Source organism: Martes martes (genome assembly GCF_963455335.1).
Source record: "Martes martes genome assembly, chromosome: 11".
Taxonomy (NCBI): domain Eukaryota; kingdom Metazoa; phylum Chordata; class Mammalia; order Carnivora; family Mustelidae; genus Martes; species Martes martes.
In genome coordinates, this window is record NC_137899.1 from 59450518 (window position 1) to 59477569 (window position 27052).

The 27052-nt window shown below is 36.8% G+C and overlaps 1 protein-coding gene across 2 annotated transcripts in view; it reads right to left on the minus strand.

Moving 5' to 3' along the window:
• Positions 1 to 27052, minus strand: part of SKAP2 (src kinase associated phosphoprotein 2) — a 171441-nt gene that overhangs the window by 53579 nt on the left and 90810 nt on the right. For both annotated transcript variants that reach the window (XM_080818192.1, XM_080818193.1), the window contains exons 5-9: positions 19538 to 19615; positions 18423 to 18506; positions 2569 to 2693; positions 1596 to 1659; positions 1112 to 1249 (exon numbers count right to left, since the gene is read on the minus strand). In XM_080818192.1, the coding sequence (XP_080674318.1) occupies positions 1112 to 1249; positions 1596 to 1659; positions 2569 to 2693; positions 18423 to 18506; positions 19538 to 19615 (489 nt within the window). The remainder of the gene's footprint in view (positions 1 to 1111; positions 1250 to 1595; positions 1660 to 2568; positions 2694 to 18422; positions 18507 to 19537; positions 19616 to 27052) is intronic.

The window sequence follows — 27052 nt, forward strand, 5'->3', positions numbered from 1 at the left end:
TTGTATGTTAATTTGGAACATTCTGAGTATTTTTGAAATCAGTTTTAAAGGTTTATACTACGTCGTCAAATCATTCTATTCAGGGAGCCTGGGTGGCTCAGTCAGTTAAGTGTCTGCCTTTGGCTCGGGTATAATCCCATGAGTCCCGGGATCAAGCCTCACAGTCAGGTTCCCTGCTCAGCAGGGAGTCTCCTTCTCTCTCTGCCCCTCACTTTGCTCATGCTCTTTTTCTCTCAAATAAATAAATAAAATCTTTTTAAAAAATCATTCTATTCAGAGAAAAATAACTTCTCTGCATGAGATGTTGGTTAAATCTCACATTGCTCATAATCCCGCTTTCTTCTCTATTGATTTTTTTAATAGACAGAAAAAAGCTCATTTCAACCTACAGTATTAGTAATGCAATGATTCCCTGAATGTGTTCATATTCTAGGTATCCTAAGTCCATGATACCTATTCTGTTTTAGCTTACCCCTCAAAAATACAAATCAAATAGCTAATAGACAATTAATTTTATGTTACAGAACAGATACTAAGGCATATTAACACTAAACAATGCCAGAAAATGTAGAATAAGAAAACTTGTTTACACTGATAATAAAATATCAAGTGAGAAAACTCAAGCCTCAAAAGGCCTTTGTTTATGGTGCAACAATATTCCTCCAAGACAATGCAATACACCACAGCAAAAAGGAATATATGAGGCAGAAGTTGTTGACATATGGGGAGTGCACAGAATTTCTGGTTAATGGAAATTCCAAGATATATAAATAAAAGATGATGTGTGAGTTGGTGGAAAAAACTGTAAGGCAAGTCAATTTTTTAATTAAAAAATTATGTAGCATAAACAATGCTAATGAGCCAAAAGTCCCATGAGATTAGGACTGTATCTGCTCCATTTTAACATTCCACTCACTTTTCATAAGTGTACATCCACTCACTTGAAATACCTCAAGCAGAACTCCTTTCATAAAATAGGGTTTTGAGGATTTTCCTTGTCCTTGTTTTTAATAGCTTACCATTTCCATTCAAGTTGTCAACTTGATGATATATGACATTGGGTGGGGGGAAGCCCTAAAAATCCTTAAATGAATCACCAGATGATAGATACCTGGGAGTTCTTCATAAATTTCATCATCAGTTGGTTGGCTGCTTGCTGGTGGGTTGCTGGTTGGTAAGGGATGGTCAACATCATCATATAATTCTCCTCTTTCATCATCGTCTTCAGGAATAACATCAGATCCCATGTCTGAAAAATATGTTGCACAAGGCAAATTTTTTAAGGATGCAAAAGAGGTTTTCAAAACCCTATTTTCTAAACTGCTGCAGCCCAACAGAGTCACAGGCTATATTCTTAACTTGAAGCATTTTCAAAAACTGATTATTATATAAATATGTGAATTGCAAAGTTTCCAGTTGGTACTTATAGAAAAAAACACTTTAATAAATCTGAAGTAAACAGTCTGTATCAGGACTAGCCATGGTACTTGGTCATTCTCAAAGGAGTCATTAACCTTCCATATATGAAAATCCAAATTCATTCAGTTATTCAATATTTAAAGACTGCAGTGACTAGTCCCACTGATTGCTCTTACCTTGTAATACAAATTTCAGCTGCTGTACCCATTCTTCGGCATCTTTGGGAGAAGCTGCTGTGAACTAATAAGAAAATAAACAATAATAAGAAAAATCACCACGTGGAAACGAAAGGTATGTCGCATTCTTATCACTTCTTTACGGCCATTAGTAATTCTTTTCATGTCTGGTACTACTTTTCTTGCAAGGATGCTTCTTATAATGTACAGTTAATTTTGACAAATTTACGTAATTGAAGCAGAGGATGATGGATTTGAAACTCTGATCAGCAGCTGGCAGCTGTGCAGGAAAAAAAAGCTGCTTCTCTTCATCAATGTCAAAGACAGAACTGATGAACAAAATTTGCCCTTGACAATTAGAAGACACCCATGAATTTCTTTAGACTGCCGGGTACAGTTTTCTTAAAAATGTTCTTGTCAGATTCCAACACACTACCTGACAACTTAATTAACTGGCTTTCAACTGCAATCTTAGATATTTAAAACTTATTAAACATACATTCCATATTGATGCTGGCTGAGAGCTCCTGAATCACAGAGCTGATATGTGCCTTTACCTTCATTTGCTCCCACAACCCTAAGCAATACAATATGCATTAACACGCTGATATTTTTCTTTTGATAATTTTACTCTTTCCGCAATGTAATTCTTTCAAGAAATCACACAGTGCTATTAAAATAGATATAAAATGCAACATGTGAAGAAGTTGATAAATTACATATTCGTTGTTCTCTTTCGAGAGAAGATATCCCTTCTCTCTTTCGAGAGAAGATATCCCTTTCAGAGAAGATAATCTGAAATTTTTTTAAAAAAATCTATTTCTTCTTATATGAATGTTCACTGTATAAAATCAGTATCTTTTATTAATATTAACATGTCAGGGAGATCTGTTTTAACAAGACGTTAATGTCTTTATAAATGAAATCAGAACGTTTTATCAACCTAATTTCCAAACAACACAAAAACTCCAACCTGATAGATACGTTTATCAGGAGCAGAGATTTCAAAACAGCAATCTTTCTTCCCATCCTTCCTGAGAGTGTTATTCATTCTGACATTGTAACCATCTATTGAAAATTCACCTTTCTGTTGCTTGTCTGTGGAAGATAAAATGAAAGTTAGAATTTCATTTACTGCAGTGAATATAAATGCTCAGTTGATTATCTTTTATTTAGATGTTCTCTGTCAATTCTTGGAAAGGGTATTTTTTTTGTCATATTGTTTTTATAGTATTTAATGTTTAAATAATGTTTCTAGATATCACTTTTAATTCTAAAATTACAGAAGTATTTGGGATGGTTGGATTCACAAAGGATATCTTAGGGAACGAGAGGAAGAGGTCCACAGAAAGCCTTATTCAGAAGGAAGCATGAAAATACAACACTTTGTTGTGGGGAAAATCCAAGAACTGGAACTCAGAACTTGCTGGACAAACCCACTCCAAATTCTTAACTCTCAGATTTATAAGCCGGAAGGAAAACCTGGAGCCAAAAACTCACCGGGCTTTTCTACCGCCATCGCTTCTCATTACCACCTTCCAATACCCACCTCCAAAAAAGTCTCTAAAACACAGCACTTCTTTTAAAAAATATCTCCTAAGTTGGTACAATCTGAACAGTAAATTTAAAAAGCAGAGTCAAACAAAACTACTAAGTATAAAAAGCTATGAGGGGAAAACAAAGTATTTGGCTGGAGAGGGGAGGTAAAGCAAGAAAGGAAGCATTCGTTGCTGAAACAAAACCAAAGGAAAGTAGGTTTCTTAACCAGTCAGTGAACGGGTAAGCTATGAAACCATGTCGGAATCCCACAGGATGAGGAGGCAAAAGAAAAAAGACAAGTTGAGCTTTCACCAGACATTTTTTTTTTTTAAAGATTTTTTTTTATTTATTTGCCAGAGAGAGAGAGAGAGAGAGAGAACACACACAAGCAGGCAGAGAGGCAGGCAGAGGCAGCGAGAGAAGCAGGCTCCCTGCCGAGCAAGGAACCCGATGCGGCACTCGATCCCAGGACCCCGGGATCACCACCGGAGCGGAAGGCAGCGGCTTAACCAACTGAGCCACCCAGGCATCCCTCGCCAGACATTATTTTAAAGACAAAGGAGGACTATAGCAAAGGACTTAATACTCTGAAAGTGAAGATAAAATTAGTCAGCTTTCCAACTTCACCCAGTTATTCCATTTTGATAGAAAAGCTGCACCACTATAGGTCTCCTTCTAGGTTAACCTGCAATTTCAGGATCATGAGAAAGGGCAACCGTCTCTTTTATTGAGCTCAGGGAAAATCTAGAAATGCTTCCTATCATGGGTGGAAGGTTCTTTCCATTCTACAAACCAATAAAACATTTATCTCCTTTTCTTAAACACACTAATTTAATGGCTGAAGTAACATACAATTTTTTTTTTAAAGATCTTATTTATTTATTTGACAGAGAGATCACAAGTAGGCAGAGGCAGGCAGAGAGAGAGGGAAGCAGGTTCCCCGCTGAGCAGAGAGCCTGATATGGGGCTCAATCCCAGGACCCTGAGATCATGGCCTGAGCCTAAGGCAGACGCTTAACCACTGAGCCATCCAGGCGCCCCACAATTTTTTTTTTTAAAGATTTTATTTACCTACTTGACAGACAGAGATCACCAGTAGGCAGAGAGGCAGGCAGAGAAGTTGGGGGAAGCAGGCTCACCGCTGAGCAGGGAGACCCATGAGGGGCTCAATCCCAGCACCCTGGGATCATGACCTGAGCCAAAGGCAGAGGCTTTAACCTACTGAGCCACCCAGGCGCCCCGAAGTAAAATACAATTTTAAAAAGTTGCTGAGGGACACCTGGGTGGCTCAGTTGGTTAAGCGTCTGCCTTCAGCTCAGGTCATGATCCCAGAGTCCTGGGATCGAGATCCACATCCGGCTCCCTGCTCAGTGGGGGGTCTGCTTCTCCCTCTGCCGGTTGCTCCCCCTGCTTGTGTACTCTCTCTCTCTCTTTGACAAATAGATACATAAAATCTTTTTTAAAAAAAATTGTTTTTTTCAAAACACCAAATGAGAAAAAAAATCTGAGTTAGAAATTCCTAACTTAAATCTGAACACTCTAATCATATTAAGTCATAATTTACATATCTCTATGATCTAAAGATTAGAAATCTGACCTATGGAAAAAGCCTACAATGTATTCTATGATGTTCAGAAAAAAACCAAAACTTAAACCAGCATTTCCCAAAGTGTGTTTTATGGGATATTAATAGGTTTCTATGATCAAATAAGTTTGGGAAATCCTGAATTAAAAAGAGTTAACCAGGTTTTGTTAACCCAGGACTTCTTGAAGCTCTTAATATATTTACATATTGTTTGCACTTCTATGAGAAAATTTCATTTCTCCCAAAATGGTTTGTCCATGGAACCCTTTATTCATAGAACATTTTATGGAACTGGTACTTCCAGGACATATTTCACAAGATATCTGATTAGAAAAGTACTACCGGGGAAAGGTATTAAAATAATAAATGGTTAAACATTGTTGCTTAAACTTACATTCTCAAAGAAGACTAAGTCATTCATCTACTCATTGAACAAATCTGTATTGAGCATTTAAAACAGGCAAAGGAGCATTACAGGTATGGTGAGACAAAACCTAGTAACACCTCATCACACCTGTCCCACCTTCCCACTGCAACACACACACACACACACACACACACACACACATGTAAGTGCTCCAGGAATATTACTCAGTGGTCTGCTAGACGGCCAAAAGATTTAATTTTCATTACAAAAAATGGAAATAGAGGCCAAATAGAAAAGCCACACAACAATTTTAAGAGATTTCTTTAAACTTGCACCAAAAAAAGGATTTTCAAAGACCAGAAGAAAGAAGGTGGCTCCCTTGCTGCACAAGGGCTCAATTGCTCTAATCATTTGGTCCATCTCATCTAAAGCCCATGCTTCCTATCTTTACTCTGGGTCTGAAATTCTTGGCAGTGCAACATCAGTGGGGATGGAAATGCATAAGGAGTGGTTTATACCTGGAGATGTAAAATCGGCACGATACAAAGATTGAGTTTGGAAGAATTGCAGGAGCAGGAAACCTTCTTGTGCTCAATTATCTAGAAATCAGACAACTAGGCCACCAAATGAGGTGACCTCTCCTTAGGCTAGCAGATCCACTTTAGACAATACCCCAGAAATGTGCTGTCGGGCCATGTACCAGATCTTCTGTTAGACTCTAAGAGGAGAACATGAGCAGCCTCTAGTCAGATGAACCAGAGAGAGGCCACGAATCCAATCTAGAGGTAAGTGCCCCAATTACAGAGACAAGGATATTAACATCCAAACATAAGTCAAAGAGGAAAAGCAAACAAAGGAACAGAGGTGCCATAAAAATACTATGTGATACAAAAACATAGTATTCAAGATGTAAAAAGCAAGAGCAAAGTAAGAGAAACAGATATAAACAATTGTTCTGCATCCTTTATAATGTAAAAAAAAATCTAAAAGAGATGAAAGATAAAACAATGTAATATAAAATAAAAGGGGAGATGGCTGAGACAGATATTGGAATGGAGTTGGTAAATAAGGAGAAAATGCTGTTTAAGGAAATGAAAATGCAGCAGCAAAACAAATGATTTATTCAAGTGATAAGCTGAAAATATTGAACATTGTTGAAAAATCAGATCAGATATACCTAAAACTTTCTACTCCAGTAGGTGGGGGGGGGGGGAGAGAAAAAAGGGGAAGAGAAAAGAGGAATATGATGGATATGGAAGACTGACAAAAATAAAACATAAGAAAAAAATGGGTATTCTAGACAAGTAACAAATAACACAGAGCCAATAATCAAAGATTTAAGAGAAGAAAACTTCATTCAGCCAAAGAAAGACTTAGGTCTACAAAACAGAAAGTGGTATTTTCTAACCAAGTAAAACTAATAATAAAAAGAAACTAATACCTAGACAAATTCAACTGATAGTTGAATATTTGGGAATAAATAACCATATATGCATCCAAGTGAGGGTAGAAGTATGAGACTAGAAAGGTTGAAGAGAATGGAAGGAAATTCATAACTCTTTCTCAATAGTTTTTGCAAATGCATGACAATTAAGTAGCCTTTTTTCTTATTAGCCAATGTGGGATAGAAAGTTCAAGACATGAAATGGACATAGAGACAGTTTTGATAAGACTCTTCTCTCTTCACATTAGCATCTCCTCCAGATAGATAAAAAGGAGAAAACCATAGCATTGTATGATAATCTATAATAATTTATATATAAGTTAATTCCATAGTGCCTTCTGGGATAGTTTCAAGGATACTTGTTGGCTTGAGACAGACTGTTTTAAAAAAAAATAGTAACATGCTAATCAAATGGGAAACAAAGTCATATAAGTTGATTTATCCAAAACTGCAAAAGACTAATAAGTATTGCATTTAAGGGAACTTCCCAACTAGGAGAAGCTTATTCCTTTAAGTGACAAACATCTGTAAAATGTTAGTCATTATAATAGAAATCTTTCTGAAAGATACACTTCCCTGACTTCTCAAACAATTCTCTTAAACATAACATTTTCTTGATGATTTAGTAGTATTAATTCAAGTATTTAGCTTTTATGTTACAACACATTGACACCCTCTGTATTTTTAAGGTGTTTGTCCCTCTATTAAATTTCCCTCAGCTTCTTTTTCACACTTTAATCTTGCCTATATCATGTTGTTCGAATTTAATGTCTACAGAACTGAAGTCTGCCAGGAGAAACAAGATAATAAAATCTATTAAATAAGTAAATTAATTTTACACAATTCTAATTCAGTAGATTCAAGGTAAAAAGGAGCTGGCTCTAATCTCTTACAAAATAAAATTCATGCAGTTAATGACAGCTATTTCTTTCTACTTTTTCACTGCCTTTTTGGTTTACAGCTGTGTTTTAGGTTTGTGGGGTTTTTTTCCATTTTATTTTATTTTATTTTATTTCTTTTCAGTGTTCCAAAATTCATTGTTTATGCACCACACCCAGGGCTCCATGCAATACGTGCCCTCCTTAATACCCACCACCAGGCTCACCCAGCCCCCACCCCTCCCCTCCGAAACCCTCAGTTTGTTTCTTGGAGTCCACAGTCTCTCATGGTTTGTCTCCCCATCCAATTTCCCCCAACGCACTTCTCCTCTCCATCTCCCAATGTCCTCCATGTTATTCCTTATGCTCCACAAGTAAAAGAAACCATATGATACTTGATTTTCTCTGCTTGACTTATTTCACTCAGCATAATCTCCTCCAGTCCCGTCCATGTTGATAAAAAAGTTGGGTATTCATCCTTTCTGATGGAAGCATAATACTCCATAGTGTATATGGACCATGTCTTCTTTATCCATTCGTCCGTTGAAGGGCATCTTGGTTCTTTCCACAGTTTGGTGACTGTGGCCATTGCTCCTATGAACATTGGGTACAGGTGGCCCTTCTTCTCACTGCATCTGTATCTTTGGGGTAAATACCCAGTAGTGCAATTGCAGGGTCATAGGGTAGCTCTATTTTTAATTTCTTAAGTAATCTCCACACTGTTTTCCAAAGTGGCTGCATCACCTTGCATCCCCACCAACAGTGTAAGAGGGTTCCCCTTTCTCCACATCCTCTCCAACATTTGTTGTTTACTGTCTTGTTAATACTGGCCATTCTAACAGGTGTAAGGTGGTATCTCAATGTGGTTTTGATTTGAATCTCCCTGATGGCTAATGATGATGAACATTTTTTCACGTGTCTGTTAGCCATTTGTATGTCTTCTTTGGAGAAATGTCTGTTCATGTCTTCTGTCCATTTTTTGACGTGATTATCTGTTTTTTGTGTGTTGAGTTTAAGGAGTTCTTTATGGATCTTGGATATCAGCCCTTCGTCTGTTGTGTCATTTGCAAATATCTTCTCCCATTCCGTGGGTTGCCTCTTTGTTTTCTTGACTGTTTCCTTTGCTGTGCAGAAGCTTTTGATCTTGATGAAGTCCCAAAAGTTCATTTTTACTTTTGTTTCCTTTGCCTTTGAAGACATATCTTGAAAGAAGTTTCTGTGGCCGATGTTGAAGAGGTTACTGCCTATGTTCTCCCCTAGGATTTTGATAGATTCCTGCGTCATGTTGAGGTCTTTTATCCATTTTGAGTTTATCTTTGTGTATAGTGTAAGAGAATGGCCAAGTCTCATTCTTCTACACATAGCTGACCAATTTTCCTAGCACCATTAATTGAAAAGACTGTCTTTTTTCTAATGTATATTTTTTCCTGCTTTGTCAAAGATTATTTGACCAAAGAGTTGAGGGTCCATATCTGGGCTCTCTACTCTGTTCCACTGGTCTATGTGTCTGTTTTTGTGTCAATACCACGCTGTCTTGGTGATCACAGCTTTATAGTAAAGCTTGAAATCAGGCAAGGTGATGTCCCCAGTTTTGTTTTTCTTTCTCAACATTTCCTTAGCAATTCGGAGTCTCTTCTGGTTCCATACAAATATTAGGATTGTTTGTTCCAGCTCTTTGAAAAATGCCGGTGTAATTTTGACTGGGATGGCACTGAACGTATAGATTGCTCTAGGCAGTATAGACATCTTAACAATGTTTATTCTTCTGATCCATGAGCATGGAATGGTCTTCCACCTTTTTGCATCTTCCTCAATTTCTTTCGTTTAAGTGTTCTGTAGTTCCTCAAGTACAGATCCTTTACCTCTTTGGTTAGTTTTATTCCCGGGTATCTTATGGTTCTTGGTGCTATAGTAAATGGTGTTTTAGGTTTCTTAAGTACCCAAAGACAACTCACATTTCCTGAGCTCCTTCTGTAGGCCCAGAAATTTAATAACTTATCTCATACATACCATGAAATAATTCTAAGAAAAAGAAGGTATTTATTACAACCCCAGCACTGATGGAAAAACAAATCTTAAAACAACCAGTTTGCTCACAGTCACATAACCAGTAGACTGTAAAATCCAGGACCCTCACATAAGTGATTACAAAGCCTTTGTTTTTTTGCAACTATTTCATACTGCCTCCTTAGAAAGACATTTCTCCAAGTATATTTCAAGAATCACCAACTACATTTGATCTTACATGTCAATTAAAAATACCAGAAATGGCTACTACTCTGTACTTGCTTATGGAAATCTCTCGGGGTGGGTCCAGGAAACCAAAGTTTGGACAAGCAACCCAGGTGATTCTGATACACACTAATGTTTGAAAAACCACTGTTCTAGAACATGCAACTTATGAAATCTTGGTAGACATGAACATTATCTTGCTTTCCTCCTGCAACTTGGGTCCAACTTTCTCAGCTTGCTTTATGGGCTCCTCTACCTTTGCCTATCTCTTAAACAGCCATGATGCATCATATTCTAAATATCCCTCTCTTCCTGCTTCACAATTTTCTCTGGGCAACCTTGCCCAATCAAAGAATTAAATTTCTACCAGTATCTTATGATTCGTAATTCCTTATTTTTAGTTCAGCTTCAGGATTTTATATCCAAATTTTCATTTGGTCACTACACACGTTTCACTTCTTTAACATCTTATGGGCACAATAAATATAACATTCCCACAATGGAGATTATTTTATCCCCTCTCCCACAACACTTGTGATCTTTCTCATTATCAATCTCCTTATCAATCAATGGCACCTCCATTAACTGAAGGCTCCAACCCAGAAAACTGAGCATCATTCTTGATTTCTTCCTTTCTCTTCATCAACCGCCCCTACGTTCTCTCCCTCTACCCCATTGCCACCTATTTTTCCAATAAGTCCTATTTTTCTTGCAAACATGCTTGCTTTTCCTCTTTTACACTGGCTCTCAGAAAATATGCATGAGGGGTGCCTGGGTGGCTCAGTCGGTTAAGTGTCTGCCTTGGGTTCAGGTCATGATCCCAGGGTCCTGGGATTCAGCCCCACACAGGGCTCCCTGCTCAGTGGGGGTCTGCTTCTCCCTCTCCCTCTGCTGCTTATGCTCTCTTCCTTGCTCACTTGGCTCACTCTTCCTCTCAAGTGAATAAATAAAATCTTAAAAAAAAAAAAAAAAAGAAAGAAACTTTTGGTAACATCTGCTTCTTATATTTAAGATGGCCTTTCTCCTTAGCGAATAACTCTTGTTATTTCCATAAGTATTAATGCTTATTAGTAGGAAAAAGGAAAATATGTCCCTTAATACTAAACCTTTCCATTAAACTTCATCAAACTGATTAACAATTTGCTTTAGGCCCTCAGGTAAAGATATATGGATGTTTTTCCTTGTTTGTACCGCTCCCAGAAATACAGATGCCAATGCTAATTCAGCCACTTGAAATATACTTCTGGTGTTTTGAGTTATATCATGAGGAAATATCAAATTATTACTATTTTAAGTGAAAAATACTATATGCTATATATATATTGGTTACTTGAGGGCCCCAAGTGGCTCTGAGTAATAAACACGGGCAACATTTATGAGTCCAAAGGGAAACACTTTAGTTAGAATTTACAGTGTGGCTTATATGGTCTGGTAGCAGGAAATTTTAGGTATTTCCAAAACTCTTTTTTCCCCCTTAAAAATAAAAGCACACTGCAAGCATAAAAATCAAGTGGTGTTTGTACATATTTTCAACCACAGGTATAAACTTGGTTAAAAAAACAAGGTAGTATGAGGTAGCAGTGAATGGAGAATAAATAAATCACAGGCATGTTGTAGAATGGGAATTTAAAGCCCTGGTTTTGTTGTTGTTGTTGTCGTTGTTGTTGTTTTGGCTATACCTACTGTTTTCTTCTACAACTGAAAATCAGATCATTATGATATGGCCTATTAGACTAACATAGCATATGGCTATTGTTAAGATAAACGTTACACAGAGGGTCTTACTATCCTATACATATGATCCTCTTGGAGCCTCCCATGATCATTAGCGAATAAACGGCATTCCTGCTATTCACGCAAATGACAGGGGCTAAAAGCGTGTGCGAGAACCCGCAGCTCCGTCATGCGCGAACCACGCTGAACAATCTCCCTGGGCTCTCAGCTTCAGCACACATCTTGCTTCCCGTCTCACCTCCTCCTCACAGCTGTCAACATGATTTTTTTTTTAAGATTTATTTGACAGAAAGAGAGAAAGCACACAGCAGGGGGGAGCGGCCGAGGGAGAGAGGGAAGCAGATTCCCCACTGAGCAGGGATCCTCATGCCTGGGGGGCTTGCCGGGACCATGACCCGAGCCAAAGGCAGATGCCCAACTGACTGAGCCACCCAGGCGCCCCTCCACACGATCTTTCCAACATGCAGTCGGAGTCGGTCATGCCACCTACTCACCTTCCATGATCGCAAACATTCACTGTGCCTCACAGGAAAAGCCAAACTTCTGTCTGGGGCGTGGAACAACCTGACGCCTCCCTTCCCGGCTCCCAAGCCTTCATTCACCTACTGCCCCAGCCAGTTGGCTCCTGCCTATCAATCCATTTTATGAGTCCCCTGTGCCCACTCCTCCAAGCCAATGTGTTACACCACTCTGCATTAAGGATATCCGGCACAAAGGTGTTCAAAGAAAACCTACCATCTATAGATACATGTAGATACACAGCAGTACACAGTTTGACCTGAAATATGTCTACTTTCAATCTACACATATCCCCAATCTATAGATATATTTTTAAATCAAACAGTGTGCTGTTTTATTGCAAGCCAACCTGACTTGTCATATATATGTCATATATATGTCACAGTTTTTTTTTTTGGACAGACATCCATGCTAGCTTGTTTCTTCTTAATTTAAATTTAACTAGCCAACATATATAACATCAGTTTCAGAAGTAGAGTTCAGTAATCCATCAGCTGCGTATAACACCTAGTGCTCATCACATCTCCCTAATGCCCATCACCCAGTCGCCCCACCCCTCACCCCCTCCCCTCCCCTCCAGCAACCGTCAGTTTCTTTCCCATAGTTAAGAGTCTCTCATTGTTTGTCTCCCTGATTTCTTCCCATTCCGTTTCCGTTTTCCCCTCCTTTCCCCTACAATCCTTTGCGCTGTTCTTACATTCCTCATGAATGAAACTATATATATATATATATATATATATATATATATATATATAAAACAGCTTCTTTATCCATTTATCTATCAGTGGACACAGGTTGTTTCCATGTCTTGGCTATTGTAAATAACGCTGCAGTGAACACGAGGTGTGTATCTCTTCAAGTGTATATCTCTTCGAGTTAGTGTTTTTGGTTGTTTTTGTTTTTGTTTTTCAGATAACCCAAAAGCAGGATTGCTGGATCATAGGATAATTCTATTTTTAGTTTTTTTTTTTTTAATTTTTTTTAATTTATTTATTTGTTAGAGAGAGAGAGAGCGAGCGAGCACAGGCAGACAGAGTGGTAGGCAGAGGCAGAGGGAGAAGCAGGCTCCCCGCCGAGCAAGGAGCCCGATGTGGGACTCGATCCCAGGACGCTGGGACCATGACCTGAGCCGAAGGCAGCTGCTCAACCAACTGAGCCACCCAGGCGTCCCTCTATTTTTAGTTTTTTGAGGAACTTCCATACTGTTTTCCATAGTGGCTGCACTAATTTGCATTCCCACTAACCGTGCACAAGGGTTTCCTTTCCTCCACATCCTCACCAACACTTATTATTTCTTGCTTTCTTACAGCCATTCTAACAGTTGTGAGGTGATACTCATTGTGGTTTTGATTTGCATTTCCCTGATGATGAGTGATGCTGCACATCTTTTCAGGTACCTGTCAGCCATCTGTATGTCTTCTTTGGAAAATTTCTATTCAGATCCTCCGCCCATTTTTTAACTGGATTTTTTTTGGGGGGGGGGGGCTATTGAGTTATAAGAGTTCTTTATACATTTTATCAAATAGATTATTTGCAAACATTTTTCCCATTCAGTAGGTTGGCTTTCCTTTTGCTGATGGTTTCTTTTGCTGTGCAGAAGCTTTTTAATGACATGTTCCACTTATTTACTTTTGTTTTTGATGTCAGATTCAAAAAGTCATCACCAGGACCAAAGTCAAGGAGCTTACAGCCTATGTTTTCTTCAAGGAGATTTATGGTTTCAGGTCTTACTTTCAAGTCTTTAATTCATTTTGAGTTACTTTTTGTGTATGGCGTAAGATAGTGGTCAAGTTTCATTCTTTGCATGTGGCTGTCCAATTTTCCTGGCACCGTGTTTTTAAGAGATTGTCTTTTCCTCATTGTACATTCTTGGCTTCTCTGCCATAAATTAATTGACCATATATGTGTGGTTTATTTTGGGGCTCTTTACTCTGTTCCATTGATCTATTTATCTGCTTTTATGCCAATACCATACTATTTTAATTACTATAGCTTTGTAATATAGTTTGAAATCAGGGAGCATGATACTTCCAGGTTTATTTTCTTTCTCAAGATTGCTTTGGCTATTTGGCTTTTTGTTTTTTTGTAGATTCATACACATTTTAGGATTGTTTGTTCTATTTCTTTAAAAATGCCATGGGAATTTTGATAGAGATTACACTGAATCTGTAGATTTCTTTGTGTAGTATGGATATCTTCTTCAATTTCTTTCATTAATGTCTTATAGTTTTCTATATACAGGTCTTTTACCTCCTTGGTTAAATTTATTCCTAGATATTTCACTCTTTTTGATACACTTATAAATAAGATTTTTTTCTCTTTCTGTTAGTGTACAGAAATGCAACAAATTAGGTCTAATTCTCTCGTGAGGTTTATTATATATTGAAAAGATACTACAATGAAAAAAATCGTAAACACATGGTATAATAAATAACTTTTTATGTACATTTTAAAGGACTAGATAAGACCAAAGCTACCTGCAGCTGCCACATACTGTATGGCAACTAGAATTTTCTTTAATTGGGGAGTGGAGGTAGGGGCAACAAAACCTATTGAGTGGGAATAAAAGAGATACTACAAACTAACCACTTCTCTCTTAAAAGCGGGAAGAGATAAGATTCAGAATCCTGATTCAAGATCATACAGAGGTTTAACAAAAAATACAAGACAAAAACCATGAGTTTGGAACAAGTTCCTAAACAGGCTACCATTTACAGGCACTTTGGAGGGGTGGATAACAACCAAGTTGTAGAAAGAGCGTGGCTTTGGAGCTAAAAAGTTCTGCACTAATCCTTAATAGACTCTTAGTCGCAGCCCTGTGAGGACCTTTCCTGCCTAGCCCAGTGCAGTATCCTTCTAAACGGTCCTTCTGACCCAGCCTCTATTCGTTCGAATTCATCCTCCACAATCCTATCACTATTACTTCCTAAAAACCAAATGTGGTCAGAGAGCTCCATGCTTAAAGGTCATGCAAAAGATAAAATACTTAGCAAGGCCCTTATTCTCAAAAGGCTCTTGAATCTGATTCAAACCCATTTCTTTAGCCCTGTGGGCCCCCTTCCCTCACTCATTCTGTGCTCTAACTTGATTCCAACTCTGGCATCATCTGAGGCCTTTTACAGCTCAGAATCTCTTTTGTTCCCCTGCCTGGAATGCCCATTTTACCCTTCTTTATCTGACAAACTCCTACTGTACCTCCTCTAAGGCCCAAAAAAGAGTTCTCCCCATGAGGAAGTATTCCCTAATTCCTGTAGGCAGTTAGCTACCATCCCTTGTTATCCAAAGGTCTCATATTTAAATCACTTACTGTACTGCATTGAGATGATCAGTTTACCTACTCTGCCCCCTCCTCTATTCCCATGACTTCCCCTTCCTCTCACGGACAGCCACAAAACTCAGACTGTGAGTATCTCTAAGGCAGGATTATCTCCAGATCCCCAGTGCCTAGTATCTACCAAGTATCCAATAAATATTTATTCAATAAAAAAGTGAATAAATGAGTGAGTGAATGAATGGCTATCTTGATGGTACCCAGAATAGCTAAAAATCTAAAAAGTTTGATGAATAGGATTTGTGACAATCAAAGGAAGAAGAAAGAGATAAAAGGATGTATGTGATTTCATAAAGTGATAAAATATATACGTATATATTACTTAAGGGCTACAAATGCCCATGAATAATAAATACAAATATTATTTATGGGTACAAAGGTAAGTGCATTATTTACCCTAGAGGCTGGAACTACTCTTTCTAAGCCATTACTATCCTGATGGGTCAAAATGTTTTTTTGGCACACACAGTAAGTTATAAAATGTGAACTATGCATCTGTCAAACAGTAACAAAGAACAGTTTAACCCAGTAAGTGGTATCAACTCCTTCTGTGCCTCTATAATCCATTTATCTAAATCCTACTTAGTTGGAGGATTACAGTTCTCATATATCTAAATAGCTCTAAAGTTTAGCCAAATGGTTCATATGTATAGTAAACTACACTGTACAAATCAGCTATCTGATTTCACAAAAGAAAGTAAAAGTTTCACATGACATTTTCCTAGAAAGAAAAGGATACAAAGGAAGGATATTAGAATCATGCCAAACAAGCAATTAAAAAGTGTCCAAAGATAGGTTGTTGTTTTTTTTCCCCAAGTCCCCAAAAGAAGAACTGGCCAAAAATTCTAAAGGAAGCAGCCAAAAGAACCACTAAAAACAGACGTGAACTCTCAGTGGAGACTTTAGAGTAACAGGGGAAAGTTTTATGGAAATATACACCAGATCCTCAAATATCTACATTAAAAAAGAACACTAGAATAGTAATTTTTTAAAAAGCGGTGGTGGTACAGGTGGCTGAATGCTCCGCAAAATAATTCGAATACAAATTACGAAGAACATTCTTACCATAAGTTCTCATCAAATAAGAACAGACATAGGAATTTAACTAATACCCCCCTGTAAAATAACTAGAATTCATTTACTGAAGTAAACATATTTATTTTAAATAAATACAAATATCCTTTAGATTTGGGGAAAACTCTCGCTAATCTTTGACCTAACAGTTGTTATAAATCAGTGAGGACGAGGAGTGGACGAAACAAACATTAGTATTCACTGAGGCTTAAAGAAATTAGAAATGAGAAACCTAACTGAACCAGAGTCACAAGGATATGAAACCTGCTTCCCCTGGTCTTATGAAATAGAGGATATTTCCTTGTGGAAAAGTTAGATCCTGATCTCAATTCACAGTGGTGTACCAAATTATACTTGTCATAATAATGCATGTTTATGACCTATGGTAGTCATAACTGAATTTCGGCTTAAATTTTCTGACAAAATCACCTACTTACCCTGAGCAGAAGAAGGAAGGCTGCCTGTTGAGAGTTATTTCTAGTTTACACTTCACTGTTGCCATTATTACATTTGAACATATTGTAAATCAGTGACAGACTGCAAACTAGCCACTAAATTAATTCTTAATTTGTTAACTCCAGTAGCCAAAACGTAAAACCAACTTCTAGGGGCACCTGGGTGGCTCAGTGGGTTAAAGCCTCTGCCTTCGGCTCGGGTCATGATCCCAGGGTCCTGGGATCGAGCCCCGCATCGGGCTCTCTACTCAGCAAGGAGCCTGCTTCCCCCTCTCTCTCTGCCTGCCTCTCTGCCTACTTGTGATCTGCCAGTCAGATAAATAAAATCTTTAAAAAAAAAAAAAAAACTTCTAGCATCACCTACGTAATACAAATTTATCTGAAACGTGTAAAATGATCATATCTGCATGTGTAAAATAATCATATCATACAAATTTATCTGAAATGTGTAAAATAATCATATCTACATATCTAAGGAAAAAGCCCCAAAACTGCAAGTGATATCAAATGAAACATAAATTTCCGAACAACACCAGTAAGTAAACAATCCCACGGGAAAGCTTATATTCAGTGATATTGGACTTCTATGTCCTTTCTGGAAATGAATGCTAGCGATTTCTATATTACCTTTACTTTACAATATTCAGGTTCTGACCTGCTGTTCCTAGAAAAGAGCAAAACTAAGAAAGCTAACATTCTTTAAATTTTTCAATATTTTATGGCTTTATCTGTTCAAATACTGAGCTTGAGATTATGTGGGCTCTGAATAAGAGATGTATGAATCAGCAAGTAAAGTTACAAAATGTATCTTACTGTTTCTACGTTAATGGTTAGAGCATGGACTCCACCATTATGCCTAAACTCAAATCCCACATCTGCCACTTACCAGCTCTGTGACCTTGACCAAGTTACTTAACCTCTCTGTCCTCAGTTTTCCAAACAGTAAGACAAACAGAACTAATAATAGTACCTCCCTCACAGAGTTGGAGTTAGACCAGTTAATACAGCTGTAGGGGTCAGAACAGGAACCTCTAGGGAGGTGTCTGCTGTTGTTATTGAAATCCGTGAAAGAAGCTGAGGAAGGTGTGGCACGGATTTCATTTTATCTCAAGTTTTCTTTTAAAAATATCTGAAAGAAGGGGCGCCTGGGTGGCTCAGTGAGTTAAAGCCTCTGCCTTAGGCTCAGGTCAAGTTCCCAGAGTCCTGGGATGGAGCGCCCCCCCCCCCTGCTCAGCGGGGAGCCTGCTTCCTCCTCTCTCTCTCTGCCTGTCTCTCTGCCTACTTGTGATCTCTTATCTGTCAAATAAATAAATAAAATCTTTAAAAAAAAAAACCCTGAAAGAATAAAATACCTTTTTCTCCCTTCAAAACTTTCACAGCCCTAATGGTCTTAACTTTTCTCAAAATTCTATGATAACTTGGATGATAAATATTTCCTAAAATGAAAAGCCACATAGATCTTCATCTCTTTCCTAACTGTGCTAACTTTAACGGCATTCTGGAATTTGGAGCATAAATAAAATTGTAAGTTAGTCTCAAACCATAATTATTAAAATTCTCAGTTACTCTTTCTCCCATTGTCTTCAGTTTACTCTGTTGCTAAAATGGGGGTATAAAATGGTCCCTAGCCCTCCTACAGCAGAAGTTGATGACTGAACAACAATACTACCTTTATCACTTCCATAATAATAGAACACTGTTTTACTGAGAGCACACCAGCGTTTCTGCCATTCAAATCCCAGGAAGCTGTGATCTACAATAAAGGAGGAAAAGGAACAGATAACACACGTTACACATACAGCATAAATGTAACGTCATTTCCTTATTATAAAAGGAAAAGTTTGTTGACCTGATTTCTAAGATTTCTACTAGCTCTAAAATTCTATGACTAATTCACTCGTATCGTCTTCTCCAAGAGACAAACAAAAACAAAGTTAAAAGGAATAAAGTGACGCAGAGACAGGACTGCTACACTTGGGGCAAACGCACTTTCCTGACAGGGACTGTCCAAAGGACATGTGATGACACAGCTTTGAGACAATGGATTCATCTGAGTCTCATTTTTTCATCCGTTATAAAAGGGCCGGGGTGGGAGGGGGGGTGAGGAGTTGACCTAGATTACTTCTATTATCTCTTTCAGCTTTAAAATTTATCTAAGAAAACCAAGCAACTAAGAAATGGAATATAAACAGAAAGGCCCAAAGGGACTACTCGTGAGAAAAGCAAAATGGTAATGAAAAGACTTCCTGCTTTCTGTTTCCCATACAGTAACGCCACCTCTATATTTCATTTCCATTATATATTGGTGCTGAAAGAGTGAGACCATATGGTCAGTTTCCGATTATCACAGCCAATGGAGAGGAACACTGGATGGATAACAGAAAATGGCAGACAATATGCCAGGCTTGATCAGAACCACAGCAGACATGGTGTACACCAGGTCAGGTGCAGGGTAACCTGCTGCTCAGCCAGGAGGGAGAACAGTGAGAAATTCCATCCTTGAGTACTGTCATGGCCCGCAGCCTTTCTCTAAGGGGCAGGAAGCAGCGCTTGAGTCATTTACAAATAACCAAGATTGACAACAAAACAAACACCTGACCAAATGTTTTGTTAATCAAAAATTATTTAGAGCTAAAAACTACATTTTGTGGTTGGGATAATGTTATTTAGATTTTCCTACAGTTTTAAAACTCTTCAATCCCCTAAAGAAAATATTGACTGCATACATGTTTTATATAAGGATAAAGCCATTTTTAGATTTTTCATTAGAATCTTACAGTTTACCTTTTCTGCGTTTTTCAAGGTAGCCAGCCTTTAAAACAAAAGGAAGGTCCTGCGCTGCAATTGGAGGAAACTGGTTTCCTGTGGGACGTAGAGGAGGAAAAAGAACTAGTGAGTAATCCGTCTTTGAAAAACCAAGTACCAGATCTCATTAGGTTCAGTGTACTCACAGTCACCTAAATTAATTAAATTCAAGTCTATTAGCTTTGTTTCAGATCTATTCCATAAACTTGTCTCTCTCCTGTAAATCTCGAGAGGAAAAAAGTGTTCTGAATTCCTATATCTTAATATATTATAATCCCCCCAAAACAGTAATATTATGTAACTGGATGGTCTCTGCAGGGCAATACTTTATGATCTACATTCTCCAGGGGAAAGATCAGGGAATGATTATCAATAAATGCCATAAATCCCTGAGAGAGAAGTTAGGAATTTCAAATAAATCCACATAAAGTTTCTTTCCATTTATATTAACTCTCCAAGAATCTTAATGCTTATTGACTCTTAACCTGCATATCTCTATTCCTACCAAGTAAAACATAAAATAATTTTTTTTCCCAAGAAAATCAAATGCTAAAATTTGTTTCTCTGGGAACACAGCAAATACGGAGAAATCTTATAGACATTCAACTGAATGCTTTAGGTTTTTCTAGGACATTTGAGAGTCCAAACTTAGGTAAAACAATCTAATAGAGGGATGCCTGGGTGGCTCAGTCAGTTAAGCACCCAACTCTTGATTTTGGCTCAGATCATGATCCTGAAGTCTTGAGACTGAGCCCCGTGTTGGGTTCTATGCTCAGTGCAGAGTCTGCTTGTCTCTCTCCTCTTACCCTTCCCCCAGCTTGTGCGTGCCCTCCCTCTCTCAAATAAATAAATAAAATCCTTTAAAAAAAAAAGCCAGCAGAATGATCATAAACAAATACTAGATACCTACAAAAAATTGAAAGGTTAAGGCAAAAGTTAAGTGAATTAGAAATCATATATTCATGGTCATGAATAATAGATTATTCAGTAATTTCCCAAGTGTTCAATATTTTTAGAAATGTCATTAGAACTATAATACATTATCTCAGCATTTTACTGGAACTCTAACAAGTGAAAACAACCAATCTAATGAAAATTTTTGTGGAATATACCCAATGGAAATAGCATCAATATAGTTTATCATTTTTTTTAAAAAGTATGTTGATAAAATTTTTATTATACACAAATTCATCATAGAATTACCAGATAAGTTTTTTAAATAATATTATAGGAATCACAGTAATTATAAAATCACAGATATTTTTCTTTAATAAAGTTTAAAAGTAAAGCACCAATTTCAGTTCCATGGTGGATCAATTTTACTCAATAAACAAAATAATATTATTAAAGTATATTTTAAACAGCACAGTGATATTGAAACGTATATAAAATTTTAGAGAGAGCCAATATAAACATTTGACTAGTTGTTGAGTAAATGTATCCATGTTTCTTTTTTCAGAATAAATTTGATCCTACAAAGGTAAAAATTTTACACATAAAATATTCTATTATAATATTTTTTATTTAATATTTTGTATACATGTTGGTATTTCATGCATTTTAATTTTGTATAAAGATAGAGAATGCTTTCTGTTTTGTTTCCTGTATCTTTCTAGATGATGTCCAGTATCCTGCAGACATTTCTGGCTGCCTGAAGGGTACGCTGAGTACTTAGCTTTAGGAAACAGTCTATAAATGAGCTTCAGTTCCCAGAGCTATTACTGGCTCAGAACTCATTATTCCACAAGTACAATTTAATTATATTTTACTTAACATTTGTACAAAGTTAGATGCCATTTTCTCTGTTTCTAGAGAATATATAATAAATACAAAGACACAGAGTTGCCAACACATTTTTTTTCTTATTCTAAAAAATTTTAAGTACAAAAATTCACTAGTATACTTGGAAACTGAAACCAAACAAAAAGACTGTGTCCTAGCAAGGCAGAGAAACCTAAACTTAACTGGGGTATAAATGTAAAATAAAATGGTTTTGTGCTACAGCAGGTACCTAAACGCTGAGTCTGACACTGATACTGACTGTAAGATGCATGGTATAGGTTACAGAAGTCTGTGATGACATCTCAGCACCACACATCTGTGACTTTCCTTAGGTCATTAAGCCTCGTCGGGTATTAATTTCCTCTTCTAAAACATGAAAAACTTAGATCATCTCCAAGGCCCTCCCAATCCTAGGATTCCATGAAACATAGCCACAGTCCCGTTTTTCTTGTACTTTCAGTAACAAATGGCCAAGGTCCAAGATGGATTCAATTTTCAAAGATATCAAATGGGGAATCTGTGCACAACGTTTTTTTGGTAGAGCAACTGGTAACTTCCTTCAGATTTAGCAAAGAACTGTCTTCTGTCCTTTCAAAGGTTGATTCCTAGCTAGAATCTTGGCCTGAAAGATCTGTGAAAGAAATATACAAATGAAATATTTCTCATATCCTAATAATTCTCCCTTCCACATGGAAAATTTAGAATTTCAAATCTTTTATTGTTTTTCTACTGGCAAAAATTATTATGTATTCCATGGGCATATCATACAACAATAACCTTTTAAGAAAATAATCACTACAGTAACCAAAAGATTACTAGTGATGTTAGCCTAGAATACTCCTTTCATAGAGCTTATCTTCTCACTTCCCATTATTACTCGTTTCAGAAAGAACTGATCAATGACATGCTAGTACTGGTGATCTCTAAGGCTAATAAAACATCTCCTTTTTAAAAAAAAATTTTTTTTTTCATATCATACTTAGAGACAAAAATGGTCAGTTTCCTATTAGGGGGGAAAAAAAACCACAGAATTCCCAGGGGAATGAAGCCTTGCAGACAAGGCTGTAAAGACTGATACAGTGACTCATGTGATGAAACTGGGGGCAGAAGCAGAGGTTGCAACTCACAGGTTTACCATCTGTTGGTCTCTCCGCCCCTTTGTAAAGTGGCAAGTCACTCTGAAAGCCACCAAGCAAAAACTGAATAACCATTAGGGTAATTTGAATTTGCCTTTATTAACTCTACTTCTTGAAATGGAAATTCCAACAGCCTCATGAGAGTTCTACCATGTCTTTAATAGGTCTATCTGCAACCAAAGAAGAGAACAGTGATACGCATGCAGGAAATGCTTCACGAATATGACCCAAAAGATACCTAAGGCTCTGTTGAGTCCAATCAAAAGCTTCTATGTTATATCAAAAAAACATATACATATATAATTGTGGCTGCTATTAATTTTCTTGGTAATCTACCGAAATATGCAAAATTTAAATGGGATTCATAAAATAAGGAAATAATTAAGAATCAGAATTAAGAAAAATGTGAAATCAAGTGTGTGTTTATCAATATCCACTAAAATAATAGTCAAAAAGTCATAGATCAAAAGTATGTGGATTATATTATCCATAGAGTTATTATCTTTCCCATTCATTTACAACTGCTTCTTTTACTTTGGAGTACAAATCAGAATTTGAACTACCTAAGTACATGTCTGAAGACGGCTTTTTTAGATAAATTTTTAATATAGGAGCGCTGTCACTAGCTCATAAAATTAGGTATAAAGAAAATCTCTTTAAGATTTCAGATTCTTTGGACGAATTTTTTAGACCACGAGATACGACTTTTTTTTTTTTTTTTTAAAGATTTTATTTATTTATTTGACAGAGAGAGATCACAAGTAGGCAGAGAGGCAGGCAGAGAGAGGGAGAGGGGAGCAGGCTCTCTGCTGAGCAGAGAGTCCGATGCGGGACTCGATCCCAGGACCCCGAGATCATGACCTGAGCCGAAGGCAGCGGCTTAACCCACTGAGCCACCCAGGCGCCCGAGAGATACGACATTTTTATAACATATTAAAATTATTTCTAATGGAATTGAAAAATGTTTTATCTAAAAATTCCAGAGTTACTGATTTGTGGAAACCCTTGTAAGACTCCTTCCTATTTATAAGGATGAAAGCATATCAATATATTGAATAAGACTGATGATTCACAGACCTGTACTCCTGAAACAAATAATACATTACATGTTAACAAACAAACAAAAAAAGAATCAGTCATTTAAAAATAAGGTTCAATATGAGAAATTTCACGCTACAAAAAAGACTACTATTTCATATAGTATTTATATGGGCACCTTTATGCTTTTATATCTTGGTAAACGCTATTTTTTTAATAATATACAATTAGATTTCACAGAAAGATTTTATTTCTTACTTTTGAATAGAGATGGTATTTCTTAGGATTGTTTTTTATTTTTTTATTGTTTAAGTAATCTCTACACCCAGCGTGGGGCTCAAATAAGATCAAGCATCTCATGCTCTAGGCACTGAGCCAGCCAGGCATTCCAAATGTTACAGAAGGATTTTAAATCAAATTTGATCTCCTATATAGAGTAACTTCTCAGCTACCCTGTGTCTGCCTATATTGTTTTTGTTTGTTGGCTTGGTCTGGTTTGTTTTAGTGGCTTAAAACAAAGCGAATTTATTGTCTCATAGCTCTGGAAGTCGTAAGTCCAAAAAGCATCTCCCTAGGCTAAAATCAAGATGTCAGCAAGGCTGTGTTCCTTCTAGAGGCTCTAAAAAAGAATATCTCCTTGCCTTTCGAGTACCCAAAGTCTGAGCTGTTTCACTGGCTATTGTCCCCCCTTCTACCTTCAAAGCCAGCAATGGCTAGTTGAGTCTTTCTCACAATGCCCTCTCTGGTTCTTTTGTCTCCTTCTTAAGGGTTCTTGTGCTTACTTTGGGCCCATCTGGATAATCTCCTAATTTTAAGGTCAGCTGCCTGGCACCCTTATTCCACCTGCAAACTTAATTCCCGCTTGCCAAGTAACAACATATTTGCAGGCTCCAAAATAGGAATGTGGACTTCTTTGGAGGCTGTTACTGTGCCCACTGCATCCCTCATTATACATACGAATCAGCTACCAGGTGTATGTGTGTGTGTGTGTCTGCCTCTATCTTAATCATCATCTCTGTTGCAAGAAAAAAATTAAATTCAGGGGGGGAAAAAAACCACCTTTTTATAAAGTCCGTGATATACAAATACTTTGAGAAAAGTATTCAGCCTATTACCAAAGGCAAATGAGATACAAGCTTAAAATGGAAATACTTTTTACTTCAGTTAAATATAAAATTGTAAATATATCACAATTTTCACAGATACTCTAAATAATATAAAACATATACAACTGTGAACTGAATTTTAATTTAATGTTCATCTTTAACACAAAAAGGTGCCCCCAATCTGATTTTGCATCTTAGAATTGTGGGTAAAACCCTGGGTCTTGGATTCAAATTGCAGCTTGTCCACTAGGTCTGTGATGGAAACAAGTTACTTAATTTCATTAACTTTACTTTTCAAATCCTTGAATATAACTAATAATGAAGAATTATAATGCAGATTTAGTAGGGTAGTACTTAATTAAGATTAAGAAATGTTAGTTCTTGGGGCGCCTGGGTGGCTCAGTGGGTTAAAGCCTCTGCCTTCGGCTCAGGTCATGATCTCAGGGTCCTGGGATCGAGCCCCGCATTGGGCTCTCTGCTCAGTGGGGAGCCTGCTTCCTCCTCTCTCTCTCTGCCTACTTGTGATCTCTGTCAAATAAATAAATAAAATATTTAAAAAAAAAAAAAGAAATGTTAGTTCTTATTACTACTGCGACAATTCAAATTTGCCAAGTCCAGTGTTCCATATACAAGGAAATAAAAATGCTGAAGAAATAAATGACTACAATAAAACTTGGAAGCCAAATATCTTTTAATAATGCAAATTCCTTTCCAGCTATAGATATTTGGCCAAAAAAAAAAAAAATCTGATGCATGAAAAAAATATTTGATGGTACTATACATAGTAAAGATTAGTAAAATGAAAAGGAACACTCTTAATTCATTTATTAAATAAATATTTACTAGTTTATATTATGTGCCAGGCCCTTTTCTAAATATTACCTAAAGTAGAGAGCCACGAAAAATAAACTCAACCTATTGAAAATTTGTTGAAAGAATTAAAAAAAAAAAGTCAAATAACTTATGTATAAAATTTAATGAATAATAATTGATCTTCCTCCTTCCATACCTGCAGTACGACACACCACCTTTTCATATCCTTAGACTATAAGATCTAAGCATTCTTTTTTAAAAGCATCATAGTTTAAATAACAAATATATATATAAACAAAAATTAGTATGCTTCGATAAGGTAATAAAAACTGCAACAGCTAACATTTATGAAACCTTTACCACTAGTTAAACATGATACAAGTCATTATCTCATTTCCCTCTCACACAGCCCTAAGAGGTAAGCATTATTAGTAGCATATTACCAAAGGCAAATCAAGGTCACACAGTAAGTGGTGGAACCAGGACCCCCATATCTGTCCAACAAAGTCCATTCTTGAAATGCTATGTACCATCATTGAGGAAATAAATGAACGCCATCTACAGAAACTAAAAGACAACAATATTGAATTACTACTCTATGGCATTAATCATAATTATTTAGAATTAATTCCTTAACAGCAGAATGATATATTTAAAATATTTAATTTAAAATTCAAAATTCTAGGATGTTTCACTTTCTACAAGACTTTAGGGAAGTCAATTTTGCTTCCTAAACATGTCTTTTAAAAGACTTCCATTTTGGGGGTGCCTGGGTGGCTCAGTGGGTTAAAGCCTCTGCCTTTGGCTCAGGTCATGATCCCAGGGTCCTAGGTTCGAGCCCCACATCAGGCTGTCTGCTGCGCAGGGAGCCTGCTTCCTCTTCTCTCTCTCTGCCTGCCTCTCTCTGCCTACTTGTGATATCCGTCTGTCAAATTAATAAATAAAATCTTAAAAAAAAAAAAAAGACTTCCATTTTGGTTTAAACACACACACAAACATGCAACAAATTAACAAAGGGAAAACAGATATTTATGGAAGGAAAAGGAGGCTCTTTTTGCATGAAGCTTCCTCTAGCAAATTATATAAAAATAAGAAATGAATATAATTTAGACCGAAATATTTAGCTCCTTTCCATTCAGCTACATTTTATTTTCCCATAAGTTGTAGGGTAAATTTTTTTGCAACCTATTTTATGTTGTGAGCTTTAAACTATAAATTTTTATGATTATTTTCAGAATATGAGCATTTTTCTAATTTGAAATACTCTATGTCCATTTTTATTCATTTATTTTTCCTATTTTGTGTACAGCAAAGTAGAACCATTAATAATATAAGATCACATCTTAAGTGTGTGAAATAGGAGTATGCAGAGTTGGAATGTCTTCCAAATCACACAATATAATAAGGCATATGTTTTTGTTTTACCTTGAAGACAGAGAACACATATATAAATAACTGTCATTCTATTCCCATCTCCCAAAAGAATATTAGTGAGGAGTGGTTAAAATAAAAGACAAATATCTAATAAGAAAACTATCAAATATGAAATTATTCTGAACTAAGATTCTACTTATGACCCTATTCTGATTACTTGATTACCAAAATGGGCTTGATTACTA